The sequence below is a fragment of the Podarcis tiliguerta genome (assembly GCF_965153285.1).
Source record: "Podarcis tiliguerta genome assembly, chromosome: 2".
Lineage (NCBI taxonomy): Eukaryota > Metazoa > Chordata > Lepidosauria > Squamata > Lacertidae > Podarcis > Podarcis tiliguerta.
This window is the reverse complement of record NC_139535.1, coordinates 5,283,085-5,305,593: the sequence shown is the minus strand read 5'-3', so window position 1 is coordinate 5,305,593 and position 22,509 is coordinate 5,283,085. Positions and strand designations below refer to the sequence as shown.

General features: G+C 44.8%; 2 protein-coding genes across 7 annotated transcripts in view; one reads left to right on the top strand and one right to left on the bottom strand.

The window, feature by feature from the left end:
- Nucleotides 1–1,262: 1,262 nt before the first annotated feature.
- On the top strand, nucleotides 1,263–5,692 carry LOC310670474 (uncharacterized protein). 4 transcript variants are annotated; one of them, XM_083425888.1, is made up of 3 exons: nucleotides 1,323–1,430; nucleotides 2,680–2,793; nucleotides 3,337–5,692. In XM_083425888.1, the coding sequence occupies exons 2-3, from the start codon at nucleotides 2,763–2,765 to the stop codon at nucleotides 4,893–4,895; spliced, it is 1,590 nt and encodes a 529-aa protein (XP_083282014.1). In that variant the 5' UTR covers nucleotides 1,323–1,430; nucleotides 2,680–2,762; the 3' UTR covers nucleotides 4,896–5,692. The 4 variants fall into 4 exon arrangements, with proteins under 4 accessions (XP_083282013.1, XP_083282014.1, XP_083282016.1 ...); XM_083425890.1 differs by having other exon boundaries at nucleotides 1,324–1,430; nucleotides 2,680–2,789; XM_083425889.1 differs by having other exon boundaries at nucleotides 1,365–1,430; nucleotides 2,677–2,793.
- Nucleotides 5,693–10,673: 4,981 nt separating this feature from the next.
- LOC310670675 (uncharacterized protein) overlaps nucleotides 10,674–22,509 on the bottom strand; it is a 63,038-nt gene continuing 51,202 nt past the window's right edge. Inside the window, exons 2-5 of one of the 3 annotated variants that reach the window (XM_083426334.1) lie at nucleotides 16,450–16,538; nucleotides 14,894–14,976; nucleotides 13,755–13,881; nucleotides 10,674–13,240 (exon numbers count right to left, since the gene is read on the bottom strand). In XM_083426334.1, the coding sequence (XP_083282460.1) occupies nucleotides 12,153–13,240; nucleotides 13,755–13,881; nucleotides 14,894–14,908 (1,230 nt within the window). In that variant the 5' untranslated portion in view covers nucleotides 14,909–14,976; nucleotides 16,450–16,538 and the 3' untranslated portion in view covers nucleotides 10,674–12,152. Of the gene's footprint in view, nucleotides 13,241–13,754; nucleotides 13,882–14,893; nucleotides 16,661–22,509 lie in introns of those variants that run through there. The other 2 variants (XM_083426333.1, XM_083426332.1) reach the window with 2 other exon arrangements.

Below are 22,509 nucleotides of genomic sequence, written 5' to 3'. Positions count from 1 at the left end.
GCCTGATCTTTATTAAAGTTGTTGCAACAGGGTGCTCCCCTCACAAGCAGGAGGACCCAGAACCTAAGTGTGCCTGCCCTTATATAGACATTTTAAATTGCCCGCCCTGGAGTCCAAGACCCCCCCCCCCCCGATACATCATACCTACATCAGAGAAAAGCCGGTCTACAACAGAAATCTGAGTGCCTTGATTATCTCCTGTCTGGCAGGTTACCTGTTAATGGTCACTTGACTGGATTACCTGGGGAGCCTGGCTAGTCTTTTGTAATGATAAATACTTAGTTCCTGAGCCAGGTTATAGGCTCACCCTATTCATACACAGACATACCCTTAAGACAGGATTTGTGAATGAAAAGACAATGGGGAGGCTTTTCAATTTTCCTTCGACTTTGCAGAGAAATATTTGAGGTCAATTTGGGAGGGACAAAATAGTTTCAGGACTTTTTCTGTGGGGTTTCAGACATGTGGTTTATATATACAGTTATGAACATTTATAAAATTCTTATAACAACACTTCTATGATTCTACAGCTCTCTGGTCTGTGCTTTAGGACCTCCAAGGAGGGGGAAGTCCAATGTCCCTGAAAATCATTGGATTCGGTATCAAACCACTCCATGCCCTCAAGACAACATTAAACATTTTAAAAAGCACTTCCCCATACAGGGCTGCCTTCAGATGTCTTCCAATTATTTATCTCCTTGGCTTGCGGGTGGTATAACGCCATACCCTCCAACATTTATCTGACGAAAATAGGGACATCCTAAGGAAAGAAAGTGGGACCCGGGTGGTGCTGTGGGTTAAACCACAGAGCCTAGAACTTGCCGATCAGAAGGTCGGCGGTTCGAATCCCCGTGACAGGGTGAGCTCCCGTTGCTCTGTCCCAGCTCCTGCCAACCTAGCAGTTCAAAAGCACATCAAAGTGCAAGTAAATAAATAGGTACCACTCCAGCGGGAAGGTAAACGGCATTTCCGTGCGCTGCTCTGGTTCGCCAGAAGCGGCTTAGTCATGCTGGCCATGTGACCCGGAAGCTGTACGCCGGCTCCCTCGGCCAATAAAGCGAGATGAGCGCCGCAACCCCAGAGTCGGTCACAACTGGATCTAATGGTCTTTTTACCTTTACTTTAAGGAAAGAAATCAGAAACCTGAAAATCTGGGGCTGTCCCTGGAAAATAGGGGCACTTGGAGGGTCTGATCTGCGTGTGTGTGGGAGAGACACACAGAGAAAGAATAATTCAAGCAGCTGTGATTTCTTGGGGGGGGGAACCTTGAAGGCAGCTCCTGCCAACTCAGTCCTCCAAAGAACCTAGGAACTGAGCTGTGGTTCCTAGAGAGGCAGGAAGTTTTCCCCATGTGTGGGAGTGAGGGTGGAATTGCAAGACAATGGTGCCTTCGCCTCCCTTCGCATCCCAGGGAAAGGAAGACAGGCCAGGTGAGATTCAGCAGGAGGGAGAGAGGGAAGGAAGGAAGGAAGGAGGGAGGGAGGGAGGAAGGAGGGAGGGAGGGGTGTGTTTGTGCAGAAAAAGACAAGACCCCCCCCCCAAAAAAAATGAATAAATTGGAAGGACTGGGCGACACTGGAGGGATGGATTGGGAGAGGCGGCGGGTGGGAACGGGGAGAATTTTCCCTTTTTGGAGAAAAAGGGAAAGTCTAATTCCTCTCTTAGACTCGCAGGTGGCGGGAGGGGGTCGTGATCTATGCAGTCCAAAAGGGGATCCAAAGATCTGCCACGTTTCCATTGCACGATCCCCTTTGAAACAACAGCCCCGCCTCCCCGCCCATCATTCATTCTCATGGGGAATGTGTGGGTTGGGGGAAAGCAGAGGGCGCCTGGGAATCAGCCCTGCTTGCGAGGTGGGGGGAGAGAGGGAGGTGAAAAAGACTCCCCCCCCCCCAAAAAAAAGACTCCGAGCTCCTCCAGCTGCAAAGAGTGTCTGCCCTCCAAGCCCCGCTCCCGCTTTGCATTGTCTTCCTGCCCTCCCTTCGCATTCAGATCTCCCTCCACTAACCCCGGGAGAGAAGATAGGAGGACTGCAGAATCATGCCATTGTAGAGGTGGAAGGGACCCCAGAGGGGCATCTAGTCCAGCCCCGCTGCGATGCAAGAATCCCTGCCGGGAGACTTGTTGAAATACTTGCTTTCCCTCTCCCAGGGATAGGCTGGCTCAGACCCGCTAGTAAAGAGAGTTCGGATCTGGTGCGCTTTGCACCTAGAATCCTGGTAATAATAATAATAATAAGAAGAAGAAGAAGAAGAAGAAGAAGAAGAAGAAGAAGAGTCACGACTGGACCTAACAGTCAGGGGTACCTTTACCTTTGCAGTAACAGGACTATTTAGTTGAATCTGGTTGTAAGAACCCCATTGCTGCATTTTTCATAAGCCTCCACACTATTGGTAAAAATACAATACAATACAATACAATATACAAGACTCTCTCAGCAGCTTTGTGAGTTTCCCCCTGCTTGGCTTACGTGTCTGTTTATTCATTGGCCACTGTTCAAATAATAATAATAATAATAATATTATAATTTATTATTTATACTATGCCCATCTGGCTGGGTCTCCCCAGCCACCCTGGGCGGCATCCAACAAAGTATTAAAATACAGTGTTCAAAGAGGGAGCAGTGGTACACGTGGAGGAAACTACCTACGAATGAAGAATCCTCCTTTCTATCAGCAGAGAAGATGGTGACTGCGTATTTCGCCAAGGGGGAGTAAAATCTCCCGGATCCAGGCCTCAGAGCTTTGTACAAGGAAGCCACGATGGAGAGTTGTGGGAATCTGCACTCTGTGGGTAAAGATCTCTTTGGCTGATTGAGGTTGGAGAGGGGGAACTCCTGTTCTGAGTATTTGCCACCACCAGCATGGAACATGGTCAGTGCATCTGGCTGTTAACCAGAAGGTTGGTGGTTCGAGCCCTGGGAGGGATGGCTATGAACAGTATTAATGCATTGCAGGGGTTGGGCTAGATGACCCTTGGGATCCCTTCCATGATTCTATAAAATATTTTTACCAATAAATAAACTGGTTTTATTCTTTTATTATTATTTTGCTTTCGAATAGTGCACCTGCTAAGCACCAGGGCTTGGACATTGTAGTGAACTTTGGAATAAAGCTTTTGGAAATAATTATGCAAAATATTACAGTCAGCAATCTTTAGAGCTGAGAGGAATACAGCTGAGTGCCTGTTGTAAGCTAGATTTCAGTAGCGTGCGCTGAGAAGAATGGGGAAAATTTTGGAGCTGTTGTCATTAGAGAAATGGCTAATTTGACCCAGTCCCCTGATGAGATTTCTGCCTTGAACTCCTACCATGAAGTTTTTCTTTTCTGCACGCAGGCCTCAGACAGAAGGACAATGAGAATTCTGCAGAGCCACCTGAGGGGTCGTCAGAAACAGCCAAGCATTCAGTGGGGAAGGAGCTTGGTGTTCAAAGGGGATGGAAAAAGCACATGGGAAACCAACCAACGGCAGGGAGGAAGAGATTCTCTGCTTCTCAGGGTGCCAGTGTCCACAAACTCCTAATCCCACAGGAAGATCAGAAAGGAAATAGAAAAGAAAAATGCCCGGAGTGTGGGAAAACATTCAAAGATAAATCAAACTTGAACAGGCATTGTAGAACCCACACAGGGGAGAAGCCATATGAGTGCCTGGAATGTGGAAAGAGCTTTGGTCACAGTCACCATCTTACCGTTCATCAGAGAACTCACACTGGGGAGAAACCCTATAAATGCACACAGTGCGGAAAAGCCTTCAGCGATAGCGGAAGCCTCACTACCCATGAAAGAATTCATACAGGGGAGAAACCATACAAATGTACAGACTGCGGAAAGAGCTTTAGCAACAGCGGAAGTCTTCATACACACAGAAGGACTCACACGGGCGAAAAACCGTATAAGTGCCTGGAATGTGGAAAGAACTTCATCCACAGTGGAAGCCTTCATGCACATCAGAGAATCCACACAAGGGATAAAATGTACACATGTGTGGACTGTGGGAAGTGTTTTGCTTCTGGCAGCCCCTTTAACACACATCCCAAAACCCACACAGAGGAGAAACCTTATAAATGTGTGGCGTGTAGAAAGAGGTTCATCAGTAGCGGAAGCCTTAATTCTCTGCAAATTATTCACCCAGGGGAGAAACCGTACGAGTGTGTTGTGTGTGGGAAAAGCTTCAGTGACGGCAAAAGTCTGACTGCGCATGAAATAACTCACACGGGAGGGAAGCCATATAAGTGCCTGGAGTGCGGGAAAAGCTTCCGCCAAAGCTATAATCTTACGTCACATCAGAAAACTCACACCGGGGCAAAACCTTACAAATGCATGGCGTGTGGGAAAAGCTTCAGTCGTAGTGGGAGCCTTCTTTCCCATCAGAGAACCCACACAGGAGAGAAGCCCTATAAGTGCATGGAGTGTGGAAAGAGCTTCATTGAGAGCCAGCAGCTTACTTTACATCAAAGAACTCACACGGGAGAGAAGCCCTATAAATGCGCGGAGTGCGGGAAGACCTTCAGCACGAGCGGAAGCCTTAACAGACACCAAACGACTCACACAGGGGAGAAGCCCTTTCAATGTGCTGAGTGTAGGAAGAATTTCAGCCAGAGGACACACCTTACGAAACATGAAAGAACGCACACGGGCGAGAAGCCCTACAAATGTGCGGAGTGCGGGAAAAGTTTCAGCACGGGCGGAAGCCTTCACAGACATCAGACGACCCACACAGGGGAGAAACCTTTCGAATGCATGGAATGCGGGAAAAGCTTCAGTCGTCGAGGGAATCTCAATACACATCAGAGAAGCCACACAGGGGCAAAGCGACGTAAACGTGTGGAATGTGAGAAAAGCTTCGGTGCAGGTGGCAGCCATACCTCGTATCAGTGGATCAGTGAAGATGGTTAGCTGTATCTGGTATAAATGTCTGTATTAATGTGCATTTGTTAGTTTCAAGAATTAGGGTAGCCATGAGGGACAAGATTTTTCTGGCACCTGAAAGACTGAAACCAATTTATTGAGGCATAAGCTTTTATGGCCTAAAGTTCACATCATCAGCTACATGGTTTTATCTCAGTCAGGAGGCACTCCCCCAATTTGTGCACCCCCCTCAATTTTTGTGGGGGTTTCATTCCAGGTCATTGTGCATGTCAACGGTGCACAGGTAAGCCTGCCACACCCCGTTGCACACACTTCCAGGGCCAAAAATGGTATACACCTGCTTTGAACATGTCTTTGTGTGTGGTTTGGGAGCTGCACGGTTAGGGGAAAAACAATGCTGTCTAAGGTTGTAAAGACTGCGGAGAGAATAATTGGATGCACTCTTCCCACCTAGGATCAAATCTACACTTCCAGGTGCTATAAGAAAGCTGCAGAGATAGCGCAGGATAGTGCTCACCCCGGAAATGATCTCTTTCAGCTTCTGCCTTCTGGAAGAAGGTACAGGATTATAAAGACTAGGACTAGCCACCTGAGAAACAGTTTCTATCCAAATGCGATATTGGTTTTAAATGCAATGTAAGGAGTCTCTATGGGAGTATACTGTATTTTAAAAATGGGGTATCAAGAGTTTTTAGGGGGCTAACCAGGTTGGGATAGCTGGGATAGCAGGCTTGTTGGGTTTGAATGTCTTATGAAGATTTATTTTTCCAATTTTGTTGTTCTGTATGGGACAATGACAGTAAAGATTATCGTATCGTATCAAATGGGGAGTTGCCTGTATACACATGTGGGCGTACAAAGAAAAATGAAAATATTGAGGTTCGATGGAAAGGAAATGCAGAAAATTCTGTGACAATTAAGTGAAGCTTCGAGGAAAAAGAGTGACTGTGCCCAAGTTATAACACAAGCATCCTAGAGTTGCTCAGTTAGTTAATTCTGGTAGCAGAATAGAAAAACATGAGCTGTCTCAAGAAACAGTGGGGTGCATCTCTGTGGTGAAGTCAAACTGCTGCATTAGCCTGGGCAGTGTGTCTGGAGGTCCTGGGCTGCCCAGATGACAAGACCCCCCTCTTGGCCTCGCTGATGGGGTCCAAAGGAAAGCAGAGTAAGACCTTGCCCGAAGGAGTACAAGGCGCCATCCACCTGCCTTCGGGACTCCACTCTGGACTCATGTAGGGTTTGCTCCCGATACCTTTTCTTCTCCTGAAGGTATCCCACAAGGCAGCGGAGGTTTAGGAAGAGTGTTTTCCTTCTCCTCAATGGTCTCCCTTCCCAGATGGACAAGCCCCACCTGTGTGGTGTAGTGGTTAAGAGCAGTGGACTCGTAATCTGGTGAACCGGGTTCGATTCCCCGCTCCTCCACATGCAGCTGCTGAGTGACCTTGGGCCAGTCACACATCTCTGAAGTCTCTCAGCCCCACTCACCTCACAGAGTGTTTGTTGTGGGGGAGGAAGGGAAAGGAGAATGTTAGCCACTTTGAGACTCCTTCAGGTAGTGATAAAGCGGGATATCAAATCCAAACTCCTCCTCTTCTTCTTCTTCTCTCGCTTCCCCCTGCAACATGTGCAGAAACCTGAGACTCTTGGTCTCAACACTCCATCTGCCAGAGCCTGTCTTCACATGTAGGAGAAGCCCCTAACTCACCGAGAATTTGAGACCCATCGGCTCCTTTCACCTGGTTTAGCTGGCCAGGTGAAGCCATTTCCCCAGGTGTGGCTGCTGTCGCATGCTGACAGCTTGTAGGAGCCACAGGTGAGAGCTGAGTGCAGTTTGGGGACCAAAGGTGGACAAACTACCCCCATAAGGAGAGAGACATGTCCCCCACCAGAGGCACCATCCCTCTCCAAATAATGGATGGAATTCAGTGTTGTGTTCTGAAACAACATTTCTGCTTCCCATCTGAAATGACCCCCCCCCATGCACACCCTTCTCGGTTTCCCCTGACCTCCCCAGAGCCATTGGGGGAAGGGAATGAAAGGGGAAAGGCCCTTTGTCCTAGCAGGATTTGTGCTGGATCATCCTAGTGTAACTACTTAGCTGAATCTGGCACACAATATTTATTAAATAGGAGCCCATGGTGGTGTGTTCATTTCCAAACATTCCCCAGGCATATTTTAAAAGGATCAATGCATTATTTCAGACTTTTATTTGGGGTACTTCTCTGCATGCTTTAACACTTGCCGCCTATACCGGAAGAAGGATTCAATTTTTCCAGACATCAGTACCAGTGAGGCATATTTGCCAGAACACAGAAACAATTAGTTCTTTCTCCCTGAGTATCCCAGCACACTAAACACAGAGGTGTCGTACTTAACACCCCTTTTTGGATGAGTCTAGGCATGGAAAAAGAACGATCCTGTGCCAATTTCAGTTATCTATATTGTCTTGTCAGTTACAAATTGATCCATATACTCATGCTAAGTTACCTTTAAGAGGTAACCTAGATTTTAAAAAGAGGCAACACTTTTGTGGACAAAATGCGTAGCCTGTGGGATTGATACATTAGATCATTGGTAGCTCACAGACGGATAATTTGTATAGTTCCTATATTTGTGGTTCAGATCCCATTTACCAGGTAGTGCTGAATGGCAGTATTTGTCTATTACAACATTTGTTGGTGTCTGTTTATGTCCTGTGTGCTCTGAGTGCTTCTCATGTATCGATAGATGGATAGATAGATAATGTTATGTAAAGCAGAACGAACCTCTTTCCACATTCCAAACATTTATAAGGTTTTATCTGCAGCTATAGAAACTGGGAAACGAAAGGGAAGGAAGCAGCAGCCTTTTATACGAGTAACTCCAAATCTGCCCAGCATAGAACAACACACATATTTTCCTATTTTTTGCCTGCTCTTCTGTGCAAATCTGATTTATCTAAAGGCTGAATTTCAACACTCCCCCCCCCCCATTTGTGTGCTGGGTGAGGTTGGACTTTATTAGATTATGGGATAAACAAATACCTGTGCATAGTGTGGGAATGTTCTGGGGTGCAGGAGAGGATATATCCTAATCCAACTTGTGCTAACAAGTTCCCAAAATATCAGCAGTTTATGACATTCCCCTGTAAGTTCGCAACGCACAGGTTCGCTAGAACCTCTATAATAATTACTCTGGTAATTTCCCCTTTGTTCCCTCTTAAAATACAAGACACGACACAGTCTTTATAAAAGTATAAAAGAGTTTACTCACGTTCTGTTCACAATATGATCCCAGAAGGCAGACAGCTTAAAAAAGGTTACATACACTTAGAATTTATCTTGTAGCAAGATAGTCCTTATCTCCTCTCTTGGCTGAGAGCCAAGAGGGCATGCTTAGATGTTTCCTCATCAAAGGAAGATGGCAGAGAGAGAGAGAGATGGCTGCCTGCCCTGTGCTTTTATCATTTACCTGCACAGGTGAGGCCACACCCACCTCTGGTCACATGCGGAGGAAGTCCGTCCCCAGGAAGTTTACCTGCTTGCTGGACTGACATCCCTCCCCATGTTCTAACATGTATACTCTAGGAATGTTGTCATTGACTGCTCCTGTGTTTACATCCCACACATAGGTGCACAGTGGACTTCAGGTTTCCAGAACGTATGCTCGGTGGGGGAAATACTAATAGAGGGGATGATTTGGGGGAACCTCACGTAGCACCAATATATCCCACAAGCACCAATTCCTGGTCTGGACATTTCAGAATCACAAAAATTGAAAGCCGTTGTGCGAGGATAAAGATGACAAAACCTACAGTGAACCAGGGACCCATCAACACACAAAAATGGAAACAGTCTCGAAAATCGATGCACCTTCTGCCCTGTTGCGGTTACCTTCTTGACTAAGTCCTGAGGTTTATTACACTTTTTTTTTAAGCAGCATTTATTTCTAAGAGAATCCAAGCAGCTCAAGATGTTTCCATGAATGTCAGATCCTATGGATAGGATGTAAAAGAACAGAGGTGATGGAGAAAGACTGAACAATTAAAATGGGGAAGCAGAAACCCTGCCTGGGAATAAGCAAAAATATTAAACAAGAACATTTGAGATACAGTGGTACCTTGGGTTACATATGCTTCAGGTTACACACTCCACTAACCCAGAAATAGTGCTTCAGGTTAAGAACTTTGCTTCAGGATGAGAACAGAAATCGTGCAGTGGTGGCGCGGCAGCAGCGGGAGGCCCCATTAGCTAAAGTGGTGCTTCAGGTTAAGAACAGTGTCTGGTTAAGAACGGACCTCCGGAACAAATTAAGTACTTAACCCAAGGTACCACTGTGTGTATATATATATATATATATATATATATATATGTGTGTGTGTGTGTGTGTGTGTGTGTGTGTGTGTGTGTGTGTGTGATACAAAGGCAAGATCTGCTCCTAGTTGGTTTTTTATTTATTATACAGTTGTATCTTGGTTGTTGAACGCCTTGTGACTCAAACGTTTTGGCTCCCAAACGCTGCAACCCCGGAAGTGAGTGTTCCAGTTTGCGAACACTCTTTGGAACCCAAATGTCCGAAGGGGCTTCCACAGCTTCTGATTGAGCGCAGGAAGCTCCTGCAGCCAATCGGAAGCTGCACCTTGGTTTGAAAACGTTTTCAGAAGTCGAACGGACTTCCGGAATGGATTCCATTCGAAAACCAAGGTACGACTGTATTTCTGTTCCAAAACCCTAGCCCCAAAGGACTGGTTGTCCCAGTGACCGTGGGCAGCCTTCGTATCACAGAATCAACATCTATATTATTAACGTTATATTTATTTATGCCCCGCCTTTTCCCCCATATTGGGAGTCAAGGCGGTTTACTGAAAAAGCTGAGATCGCATAAAACATGATGATTACAAAGCCCTTAAATCCCCACAGAGAAAATATATAAAGAACTCTTTAAAAATATAGCTAATGCTCACATGGACGTAGCCAGGATTCTTGTGGGGGGGGGCAGGAACTCATGGGCTACGCCCATGAATAATCATTAAAACCACTAACAAGGGGGTCCTTCCTCTTGGACCTGGTCCTCACCGACGGAGGAACTGAGACACAAAGTGGAAGCACTGGGACCCTTGGGAGAAAGTGATCCTGTCCTGGGATTCATGATGCAGAGCCAATGGAAACCCGAGTGGAGTCAGACATGCAATCTGGACTTTAAGAACGCTTTCCAGCAACCATCATTGTGGTTTTATGTTGTGAACCGCCCTGAGATCTACAAATGAAGGGCAATATACTAATTTTGATGATGATGTTTCTTCTTCTCTGGCAATCATACGCAGCTAAGTAAGATTGTCTTCCATGAACATGATCAGTGGGTCCATAAGTGACTGTGGAGGCCAATTCTGGATCCACACATCCTTCCACAGTGGGGACCTAGGTTTCCGGGCGGGAGTTGATCACGGTGAGGGTTTACCAAACGTGCCTCCCTCTTAGCATGTTTCTCCCTTTCGTCCCAAGTTCCAGCGTCTTCAAAGTCCATGACACCTTTGGCAAAGCTTGTTCTCCAATTGGAGCGCTCTCATAATGTTAAATTAGATCATCAGCACCATTCATATCCCCCTTACATGCTAAAATGTAAGCTCTGCCTCAGCTGTCATCTGGGAGCACCCATTCTAGAGGACGGCCTCCGTGGGAGACAGGAAGATGGGTCATATGGCAACCCTAAATAAAACAAGGAAGTTGAAAGGCATGGCCAATAAAACAAGCTGAACATAACAACAACAAAAATCCCACATATAACAAAAAGTCAGAAGATCAGGATAATGTCCTACAAATTGATCGATTCTATTTCTATGCCGCTTTTTATTCAAATAAATCCCAAAGCAGTTTACAAACGAAAGATAAAAATAACATAATGGAACATCACAGCATAAATCGTATAGAATACTTTACAAATCATCAGTAAAACAATCACAAATCTTAAATAAAACAATTACCATCTATGTAACACTATTAACAAACAACTAAAAAATAAGCTAAACATCACAGTTACACCAAGAATCATATTATAGGATTCACAGAGTACGACAGCATCCATATCTGTAAAACAGTATTAACAACATTAACCAAACAGCAACAGAACAAAGTGTTGAATTTGTACAGGTGCTCTCCCCTCCTCTATGACTCATAAACTTTCATTCTATTTAAAGCATCAAAATACACCTGCACATGATGTTCCTTGCGATGGACGTGGTCAGCACAAAGACTGTCTCCCCTCACATCCTTTCTGCCACTATGGCACTTCCATTTTCATAACTGAAAAATGGAATACCAGAATAAGACTAGGCTGCAATTTGGAGGTTAGGCGATACTTGGACGTGTGTTCAACTTTGATTAAAAATATCATTAGTTAACGTATCTACACGATCAGTGTGGGAATGATAAAATAGTTGCAAAATCAGATTATACCCTTAAAATTGGTTTCCAGTTTTCTTAGGGAAAATGCCTTATTTTTACACAGATGGTACAGGACTTACTTGCAAATGTCAAAAATGTTTTATTCTGCATAATGAAATTGTTTGGAGGGTTTGAAATAAACTTGGTACGTATTATCACTTATAGTGGGAATGTCAGTCAGTGCAAGATTTTTGGAATTCAATTTTGACAGAAATGATAACTATTAATGGAGAAGCTATTGTTCGTTGTCCAAAACGCTACAGAATATTTTTGATGATACCAATGTCAAAATAATTGGCCTCATATAGGATCTGGGCAGCACAAAGTAATTAAAACACAAGGGAAAACAACCAAAAGCTTGCACTCACTCTGGAATACAGCTAAAATGGAGAAAGTTCCTCAAAATTTTGAAAAGGACTAGAACGTCCAGACGTTTAAAAATATGATTTAGCATTTCATTTTCAAGGAAACCCTCAACACAAGCCTGGCAAAGCTGGAACTATACATGATGATCTGATAAAAGTGATAGTCTTTACTTGGTCTTTGCTATTTTAACGCATGTGCCACTACTCATTCTACATGCCTATCTTATGCTTTTGTTTTTCACCTTTTTCATCTGTTGTTATCATTGTTCTTTTTTATATAATTATTCTCCCTCTTCGCTCGCCTCTATCAATACCTGCCTCCCTGCCCACTGCTCAGACTCCTGCCCCTTACGGACACTGGCTGAACAGGAAAGTTCAGAGCAAAAACACTTCTCTCCCCCACAATAGAAGGCAAATGGGGCTCAGACCAAGCAAATGTCTATTGTAAAAAAACTGGAGTTAAGCAAATATAAAATTAACGAAAGATACAGTAGTGAATTCTAACACTGAGCACAGTATTTGCCCTGGTCTTCGTAGGAGCTCTTGGTAGGACTAATCATGGTCTTTTCACATTCCAAGCCTAAGATGTGAGTAAGATAGCTACTGCGACTAAAGCTCTTTCCACACTCCAAACACTCATAAGAACATCTGTCTCCTGTATGAGTTCTTTTATGTCTCGTGAGGTGACTACTCCGAACGAAGCTCTTTCCACATTCCAAACATTCATAAGGCTTTTCCCCTGTGTGACTTCTTTGATGCAAAGTAAGGTTGCAGCTGCGGCTGAAATTCTTCCCACACTCCAAACATTCGTGAGGCTTTTCCCCTGTGTGAGTTCTTTTATGTCTAGTGAGGGAGCCACTATCACTGAAGCTCTTCCCACACTCCCAGCATCCAAAAGGTTTCTCCCCTGTGTGGGTTCTCTTATGTCTTGCGAGGTGCCTACTCTGATAGAAGCTCTTTCCACATTCCAAACATACGTAAGTTTCCACTCCCGTATGGCTTCTTTGATGCAACGTAAGGGAGCCTAAGCGACCAAAGTTCTTTCCACACTCCAAGCATTTATAGGGTTTCTCCCCTGTATGAGTTCTTTGATGCTGAGTAAGGGAATAACCTTCCCTGAAGCTCTTTCCACACTCCAAACATTTGTAAGCTTTCCCCCCGGTGTGTGTTCTTTTATGTCTAGTGAGGCTGCTACGGTCACCAAAGCTCTTTCCGCACTCCAAACAGTTATAAGGTTTCTCGCCTGTACGAGTTCTTTGATGGAGCTCACGGGGGCCACTCCAACTGAAGCTTTTCCCACACTCCCAGCATTCGTGTCGTTTTTCACCTGAGCGCAGTCTCTGAGGTGAAGTAAGCCTTGAGCGAGAAGCAAACATATTTCCACACACTTTACATTCATACTTCCTCTCCCCTCTGGTGATTTGATTTCTGTTAACCTGAGAGGCGGCAGATTCACACCCCGCCTTCTGCATTTGTCTTCCCTCTTGTGTGCTGGTTCCATCTTGAACCCCCAGCTTCTTTTGCTCCTCAGCTGTTTCAGGCGGCACTTCTGATGGCTCCCCCTCAGCCAGGATCCCCCAAACGTCTCCTGGTGGATTAAAAGGGAAAACTGGTAAAATGCTGTTTCTGTATAAATGCACATCCGCCCATACAGGACTTTAACGTGGACTTGAAACTGCTTGTGTCTGCATGTGGTGGACATGTGAGAAAATGAAAGTTTTGGGAAATGATTTATTACCTCGGGTTAAGAACTTTGCTTCAGGATGAGAACAGAAATTGTGCTCTGGCGGTGCAGTGGCAGCAGGAGGCCCCATTAGCTAAAGTGGTGCTTCAGGTTAAGAACAGACCTCCGGAATGAATTAAGTACTTAACCTGAGGTACCACTGTAAAGGAATTAAGTAAAGTAACTCATAAACCCAGGACAACTATATCAGAGGCAAGTCCTGATTGTGGACTTCCTATGGGCATTTGGCATTAAGTAAGAACCAAATGTTCTTTTCTCCAGGAGAAATTAACAACACTCCTAGTGAGCTAGTTGATAGTGCCACCAACAGGAATCCATACCTTCCATAGCTACAGATTAAGGAAAAAAGGATCCTTACCCAGAGAGGCGACCATCTCATGGATCTCCAGCATGACCTCATCATACAGAGCTCTCTGACCTGGATCAAGCAGGGCCCATTCCTCGTCAGTGAAATTCACGGCAACCTCCTTGAAGCTCACCGACCCCTGGAAGAAGAAAACAATTCCCTTCCTTGTAGACACTCCAAGGCAAGGTGTGGAAAGCATCTCCCCTCCACTCACACTCCAATAGGGCATGGGGCAAGTGAGGGTTTTAGCTGCAGCACTCAGAAATCACCACTGCAGATAGCTCAGCAAAGACACAATTTGTGGAAGCTGTGAAATGTGTCCATTCCGTGTTAGGGACAGGATTCAAAGCAAAGCTGCCAATATCGTTGTGCAGGTATACAGATTATGGTGCATCTGCCTTTGTAATACTGTATGGTTCTGGTTGCCTGACCTCAAAAACAGAATTGTTGACTCAGAAAACGCTGGGAAAAGAGCAACCAACATAATAAAGGAGTTGAAGAAATAAAAAGACCTTCTAATTTAGATGTACAGAGTTATGCATAGTGCAAAGAAAAGGGAGAGATATTATCAATCCTCTGTGATAATTTTGTAATCCAGGGCCATCCAATGCGACTAAATGTGGACAAATTAAGGACAAACGAAATGATGTTGTTATTTATTATTATTATTTACCACCCATCTGACTGGGTTGCCCCAGCCACTGTGGGCAACTCCCCCAAAAACATTAAAATACAATAAAACACCTGTCTTTCCTTTGTTCTTTCTTTCCCACCCATCTGGCTGGGTCTCCCCAGCCACTCTGGGCGGCTCCCAACAGATTAAAAACACGATAAAACAGCAAACATTAAAAACTTCCCTAAACAGGGCTGCCTTCAGATGTCTTCTAAAAGTCAGATAGCTGTTTATTTCCTTGACATCTGATGGGGGGGGCGTTCCACAGGGAGGGCGCCACCACTAAGAAGACCATTAGAAAAACATTGAACAAACTATAGGTTTCCCTGCTGGCAATAAGAAATACAGAAAAACGAAGCTGCCAACCCACTTCCTCAGAAGCCCAGGTGTAAGGGCCCCCTGCAAAGAGTCCCTCTGTAATAAGGAAGGAGGCACTCCAGCTATCCCCAACACCTCCCCCCAATGATCTTTCCCCTACCTGAGCAGGGCACATGGTGGTTGCTTCCTCTCCAGGGTAAGGGAGGGAGGATCCACAGTGTAGCTCAGATGCGATTGTACAGCCTGTGAAAGGGAAGTGGTGGCCCAAGAACTCATGAAAACATTGAAGATAAAATTCCTAATTTGCCCAAATTAGCAAACAGGCCCTGAAGGCATGACACAGGCATAGGCAAACTCCGGCCCTCCAGATGTTTGGGACTACAATTCCCATCATCCTTGACCACTGGTCCTGTTAGCTAGGGATGATGGGAATTGTGGTCCCAAACATCTGGAGGGCTGGAGTTTGCCTATGCCTGGTGTAACATATGTGTTTGAAGAGATTTATTTTGAATATGTCAAGACCAGTAAATGCATTACAAATTTCCAACTGCAATATTACAAAAGAGAAACCAATGGCACATTATACACTAGAAAATGTGGAGAAATGAGGGGAAAATAACCAACAGCATATGCAAACAATGGTTCTGGAAATTCAAAATATGAATATACAACTGAACTTATGTCTACTCAGTAAAAGAATATGCAAGGTCAAGATTATCTACAACTTAATCAATGCTGGCCTGTCCTAACTCCACCAGCTGATCCAAAGTCACGGCCATTTAACTGACATGAAAAACACAGCTACCAGTCCAGAGCGACACTGCTGGCCTTAGATAAGTGGTACTAGACTCTAATCTGGTATCCTGGATATAGGATCCAGAAAATTTCAAACAGAAAAACAGGCCAGAAGAAAAATATTGTAAGTTAAGGTTTCCATTCTTAGGCTGCATTCTTTGACCCCATGAAAGTCACCCACCCACCAAAGTTGCTCTACTGTTGAGTGCGGGAAGAAAAGAAGATCTGGATCTGCCCTGCTGGGTGATAAAAGATTTTCTACACCTGTTCAAAGGCAAAGAGCGCACAGCAATGCATGATTTGAGGGGAAATTATATACAGAAATGCATTACATTAGGGCAAATATAAGAGGAAAATTGGAACTAAAATGCTAACTAAATTTTCAAGAGGTCCTTTTGTTTCATATGTCAAAACATGGGCAACTAAAAGCAACTTAAATTTAACTGGGGAAAACTAAACATAAACTAAAATTGAAAGGTTTGTCCATACCTATTGGATTTTTAAAAAACCGTTTCACATACTTTGTTCCAGCATATTTCAAAGCAGCCAAAAAGAGAAGCTGAGAGGGAGGAAAGAAGCAAAGAACAGTGGGAGTAAATGTATTTATTACTTAGCTATTTTTGTTTTTAGAAATGATGGCTTTAGGCATCTTGGTTTCCACATGGGCCTGTGAATTTTATCTGCGTTCTCTCTTTTAATGAATGAATTTATTATTACGGTCACAGGCCAGTTCCTCTCTTTCAATTTCATCTGCATTCCACTTGTGAGATTTTTTTTATTTTAAAAAAATCGGTTTAGAAATGTTGAAAATAATATAAAATAACTACAGCTGCAGCTGTCCACGTTCTTAAGGACCAGCAATTTATTTTAAAATGAAATATTTTCAGTGCAGAGGAGCACTTTTGTTCTCTATTGCAAAACCTTTTTTTCTGATTGAGCTCCTCTTCTGTCCTATGGGAATCCCAGCTCTTTCCTCCTCCTCCCTCTCTCTTTCCTCCTCGGTCCTTCTCTCCCCGCGTCGGACCTGAGAGGCGGCCTTCCCTGCGGAGAAAGGAGGAGAGAAGATCTTCTGGGAGGAGTCTATAAGATCCTCCAAGAAAAGCAGCCGCCTTCCTCCGCCAACCCAGCGCCTGACACAGGAAGTAATAGCAGAGACAGGAAGCGGAAGCTCCGCCTCTGGCGGCGGCTCTCCTTCCGCTCTAGGAATCTCAGCTCTATGGCGCAGCTTAACCCTTGCAGAGCCGACAGACGGGAACCTCCCCTCCTCCCCCCCCCTTTTCTTTTTTCACTCTGGGAGCCTTTTTGGCTGAGGAGCAGGTTGCAAAGGCTCCAAGTTAATAAAGAATATGTCGTTTGGGTGGTTTACAACTATATAAAATACATACCTGCCATGTTAAAAGACACAATAACCATCTCATCTCAACATTAAGACTTCCTTAGTTCAAATATACAAAAAGGCAAGCAAGTTGAAAGGCATATAGAGCCTGGATAGCTCAGTTGGTTAGAGCATGGTGCTGATAACACCAAGGTTGCAGGTTTGATCCCCATATGGGACAGCTGTATATTCCTGCATTGCAGGGGGTTGGGCTAGATGATCCTCAGGGTCCCTTTCAACTCTATGTTCCTATGACCATTGAATCAGGACAAATAAAAAATTCCCCTTCTAAAACGAAATGTCAGACTTTCGGGGGAGTGATTTTATTATTTTTCTTTTAAAATTGTTTTCTTTTTTGACAAATCTATACATCCTTTCCACAGTGGGTGGTACTAGCGAACGATGCGGGTCCTGCAACATTTTCATAACAGAAAGATGGAATCCCAACATAAGAGGATGCTAGAATCTGGAGGTTAAGTGATACTGTTGTCTGTGGAACTATAATTAAACTACCATTTGTTGAAATAGCTGCACAACCGGTGGAGAACAATAAAATACTGTTGAAATATATTCAGAGTCGCAAAGTGATTTCATGCTCTTTATTCAGCTCATAGAGGTGAGGAGGAATGAATGAAAGTCCCTTCAAAGTATCTGCTTTATATACATTATTTACACAATGGGCTGCACATGATTGGCTAATTCCGGAATTCTACTGTAAGCCAATCAGGTTGTGGATTCACTTCTATCTGGAGCATGATTGGGTGGTTCCTGCCAACCAATCATACTGCTGCATTGTTCTAGGACCAATCAGACTGCTGCATTCTGAATCCTATTGTTCTAGGACCAATCAGACTGCTGCCTTTTGGATCCTATTGTTCTAGGACCAATCAGACTGCTGCAGTTTGCATCCTATTTGCAGTGTTTGCAGGGCAGCGGCTGAAGAAGGAGCCAAAAGGGGTTTCTTGTGTGTGTGATTCTTGTGGCTGATTAGCTGCTTTCCCTGGTCAAAGGTCAGAGGGGGCAGGGTTTCTGTTGAGGCAGGTGATTAGCTGTGGGAGGAGCTTATCAGTGTTTGCAGGGCAGCGGCTGAAGAAGGAGCAGTTTGAACCATCTTTTAGATTTAGGGGAGCTAGTCTCAAGCCCAACGACACATTCTCAAGATGGAGGGGGAGGGAACAGCTGCAGTCGCCTGCGGTTCCTGCGCAATGTTTGCCATCTTGCCAAAGGTTGCAGGCAGCTTTACGTGCAGCAATTGCATGTTGATTGCCCTCCTAAAAGACAAAATCCAGCAACTGGAGGAACGTGTAGCTACGCTCCAAAGAATTAGAGAGCTGGAGCTCTTCTTGGAAGCAACAGAGCACACCGTCTCCACCAAGGAGGAGACAGGGGACTCCCCTGAGAAGGAGGCTAGTTCACCAACACAGGAGCCCGATATGTGGAGAAACGTGACTCAAAGAAGTAGGAGGCCCAGGGTTCGCTCTGATTGTCTAGAAATACACAATCGCTTTGAGGTCCTCTCCCCTAGCATGGAAGACGAAGAGCAGACTCCATTTGAGGATCTCTCCCTCATTACAGTTGATCACGTATATGAAGATGAGCAGCAAAGTCAGTCCTCAGGGAATGTGCAGGCGACCTTGGAACGGACCGCTCACGGAAGAACCCTGACCAAACCTAAGAGAAGGCGTGTAGTGGTGATAGGGGATTCCCTACTGAGGGGAACAGAAGCAGTGATCTGTGGGCCTGACAAGATGTCTCGGGAAGTGTGCTGTCTCCCCAGGGCTAAGATCCAAGATGTAACTGAACGACTGCAAGGAATCATAAAACCCACTGACAAATACCCCTTCCTCTTGGTTCATGTGGGAACCAATGACACTGCAAGCAATAGCCTCCAGAAGATCAAAAGAGACTACGAGGCTCTGGGCAGGAAATTGAAGCAATTAAATGCACAAATCGTCATCTCATCTGTCCTCCCAGTTGAACGACGTGGCCCAGGGAGAGAGAGGAAAATAGTGGAAGTAAACAGCTGGCTTCGCAAATGGTGTAAACAGGAACGGTTTGGATTCTTAGATCACGGACTGCAGTTTCTTGAGGATGGACTTCTGGCAAGCGATGGGCTGCACCTCACAACGGTTGGGAGGAATGTTTTTGCCAAAAAACTAAGAAACCTCATCAGGAGGGCTTTAAACTGACTAATGTGGGGGAGGGAGACAGTGCTCCTGAAGGAAGGAGTCTATTAATTGATGAAGATGATCATCCAAATGTCATAGACCAAATGGAGCAAACAGCAAGCAGACCTAGTGGTGGGAGGAAAAAATCCTTAAATAAGAGACACGGGGGAATGACTAATGGACTTCAATGTCTGTACACTAATGCACAAAGCATGGGAAATAAACAAGATGAGCTTGAGCTCTTGGTACAGCAAACTAAATATGACATAATAGGCATCACTGAAACCTGGTGGGATAAGTCCCACGATTGGAATGTAAAAATGGAGGGATACAATCTATTTCAGAAAAACAGACCAGACAAGAAAGGAGGAGGAGTGGCGTTATATGTCAGGGATGTGTATACCTGTGAAGAGATCCAAGATTTAGAACCTCAAAGCCAAAGTGAGAGCATTTGGGTCAAAATTAAGGGAGAGAAGAATAATAGTGACCTCATTGTGGGAGTTTACTATAGATCCCCAAGCCAAACAGAGGACATAGATGATGCCTTCCTGGAACAGATGGCCAAGCATGCAAAAGGAAGGGAGATAGTAGTAATGGGGGACTTCAATTACCCAGATATTTGTTGGATGTCAAACTCAGCCAAGAGCATAAGGTCAAACAGATTCCTCACTGGCCTTGCAGACAACTTCATTGTCCAGAAAGTGGGAGAAGCAACAAGAGGAACAGCCATTTTAGATCTGGTCCTAACCAATGTCGATGACCTGGTTAATGGGGTAGAAGTGGAAGGATCATTAGGCGCAAGTGATCATGCTCTTCTGAAGTTTACTATACAACGGAAAGGAGCAGCCAAGCATACTAGGACTCAATTTCTTGACTTTAAGAAAGCCGACTTCATAAAACTTAGGGAAGTGCTGGGTGAGATCCCATGGACAGTCATACTAAAAGGAAAGGGAGTTCATGATGGCTGGGAGGTTGTTAAGAGGGAGATAGTAAAAGCACAACTTCAGGCAATACCAATGAGACGGAAACATGGAAGGTGCCTAAAGAAGCCAGGGTGGCTATCTAAAGAACTTTTAACTGAGTTAAGATTAAAAAAGGATGTGTACAAAAAATGGAAAAGGGGGGAAACCACCAAAGAGGAATTCAAACAAATAGCCAGCACGTGTAGACACAAAGTCAGAAAAGCTAAAGCACAGAATGAACTCAGGCTTGCTAGAGAGGTTAAAAGCAACAAAAAAGGCTTCTATGGGTATGTTCGTAGCAAAAGGAAGAACAAAGAAACAGTGGGGTCACTCAGAGGAGAAGATGGTGAAATGCAAACAGGGGACACAGAAAGGGCTGAACTCCTCAATGCCTTCTTTGCCTCAGTCTTCTCCGATAAAGAAAACAATGCCCGACCTGAAGAATTTGGAGGAAATGATTCAGCAGAGGAAACACAGCCCAGAATAACTAAGGAGATAGTACAAGAATACTTGGCTAGTTTAGATGTATTCAAGTCTCCAGGGGCAGATGAACTGCATCCAAGAGTATTAAAAGAACTGGCAGATGTGATCTCAGAACCACTGGCAGTCATCTTTGAGAATTCCTGGAGAACAGGCGAAGTCCCGGCAGACTGGAGGAGGGCAAATGTTGTCCCTATTTTCAAAAAGGGGAAAAGAGAGGACCCAAATAATTACCGCCCAGTCAGTCTAACATCAATACCAGGGAAGATTCTGGAGCAGATCATTAAGCAAACAATCTGTGAGCACTTAGAAAGGAATGCTGTGATCACCAATAGTCAGCATGGATTTCTGAAAAATAAGTCATGTCAGACTAACCTGATCTCATTTTTTGACAGAATTACAAGCCTGGTAGATGAAGGGAACGCAGTGGATGTAGTCTACCTTGATTTCAGCAAGGCATTTGACAAGGTGCCCCATGATATTCTTGTAAAGAAGCTGGTAAAATGCGGTCTTGACTATGCTACCACTCAGTGGATTTGTAACTGGCTGACTGACCGGACCCAAAGGGTGCTCATCAATGGTTCCTCTTCATCCTGGAGAAGAGTGACTAGTGGGGTGCCACAGGGTTCTGTCTTGGGCCCGGTCTTATTCAACATCTTTATCAACGACTTGGATGATGGACTCAAGGGCATCCTGATCAAATTTGCAGATGACACCAAACTGGGAGGGGTGGCTAACACCCCAGAAGACAGGATCACACTTCAAAACGACCTTGACAGATTAGAGAACTGGGCCAAAACAAACAAGATGAATTTTAACAGGGAGAAATGTAAAGTATTGCACTTGGGCAAAAAAAATGAGAGGCACAAATACAAGATGGGTGACACCTGGCTTGAGAGCAGTACATGTGAAAAGGATCTAGGAGTCTTGGTTGACCACAAACTTGACATGAGCCAACAGTGCGACGCGGCAGCTAAAAAAGCCAATGCAATTCTGGGCTGCATCAATAGGAGTATAGCATCTAGATCAAGGGAAGTTATAGTGCCACTGTATTCTGCTCTGGTCAGACCTCACCTGGAGTACTGTGTCCAGTTCTGGGCACCACAGTTCAAGAAGGACACTGACAAACTAGAACGTGTCCAGAGGAGGGCAACCAAAATGGTCAAAGGCCTGGAAACAATGCCTTATGAGGATCGGCTAAGGGAGCTGGGCATGTTTAGCCTGGAGAAGAGGAGGTTAAGGGGTGATATGATAGCCATGTTCAAATATATAAAAGGATGTCACATAGAGGAGGGAGAAAGGTTGTTTTCTGCTGCTCCAGAGAAGCGGACACGGAGCAATGGATACAAACTACAAGAAAGAAGATTCCACCTAAACATTAGGAAGAACTTCCTGACAGTAAGAGCTGTTCGACAGTGGAATTTGCTGCCAAGGAGTGTGGTGGAGTCTCCTTCTTTGGAGGTCTTTAAGCAGAGGCTTGACAACCATATGTCAGGAGTGCTCTGATGGTGTTTCCTGCTTGGCAGGGGGTTGGACTCGATGACCCTTGTGGTCTCTTCCAACTCTATGATTCTATGATTCTATGATTCTATTCAACTCAGTACATAACTGTTATAAGAATTTTTAGGTCTTGTGGTTGTTTAGTCGTTTAGTCGTGTCCGACTCTTTGTGACCCCATGGACCAGCGGCTTCTCCTGCATGACAACTCCAGCTGTTCCTCTTGCTTTAAGCCGCTCCTTGACCGTGGAGACAATGTGGGAAGGGATGGAGGGGACTGTGATGGCTGGACTCTATTTTTGTCTTCTGCCTCCTTGAAATTCCTCTCCACCTCCGATTCCCCAGACTTCTCCCCCCCACACACACACCTCCTGCCTCAAGGGTGGCAGAGACCACCAATTGATGGCCTGTTCCCCTGCATTTTCACCCTGTGCCCCTGCCCAATTTCTGGACTCTTTTTTAAAAATAAATTTTATTTTTAACTTTTGACTTCCCTCCC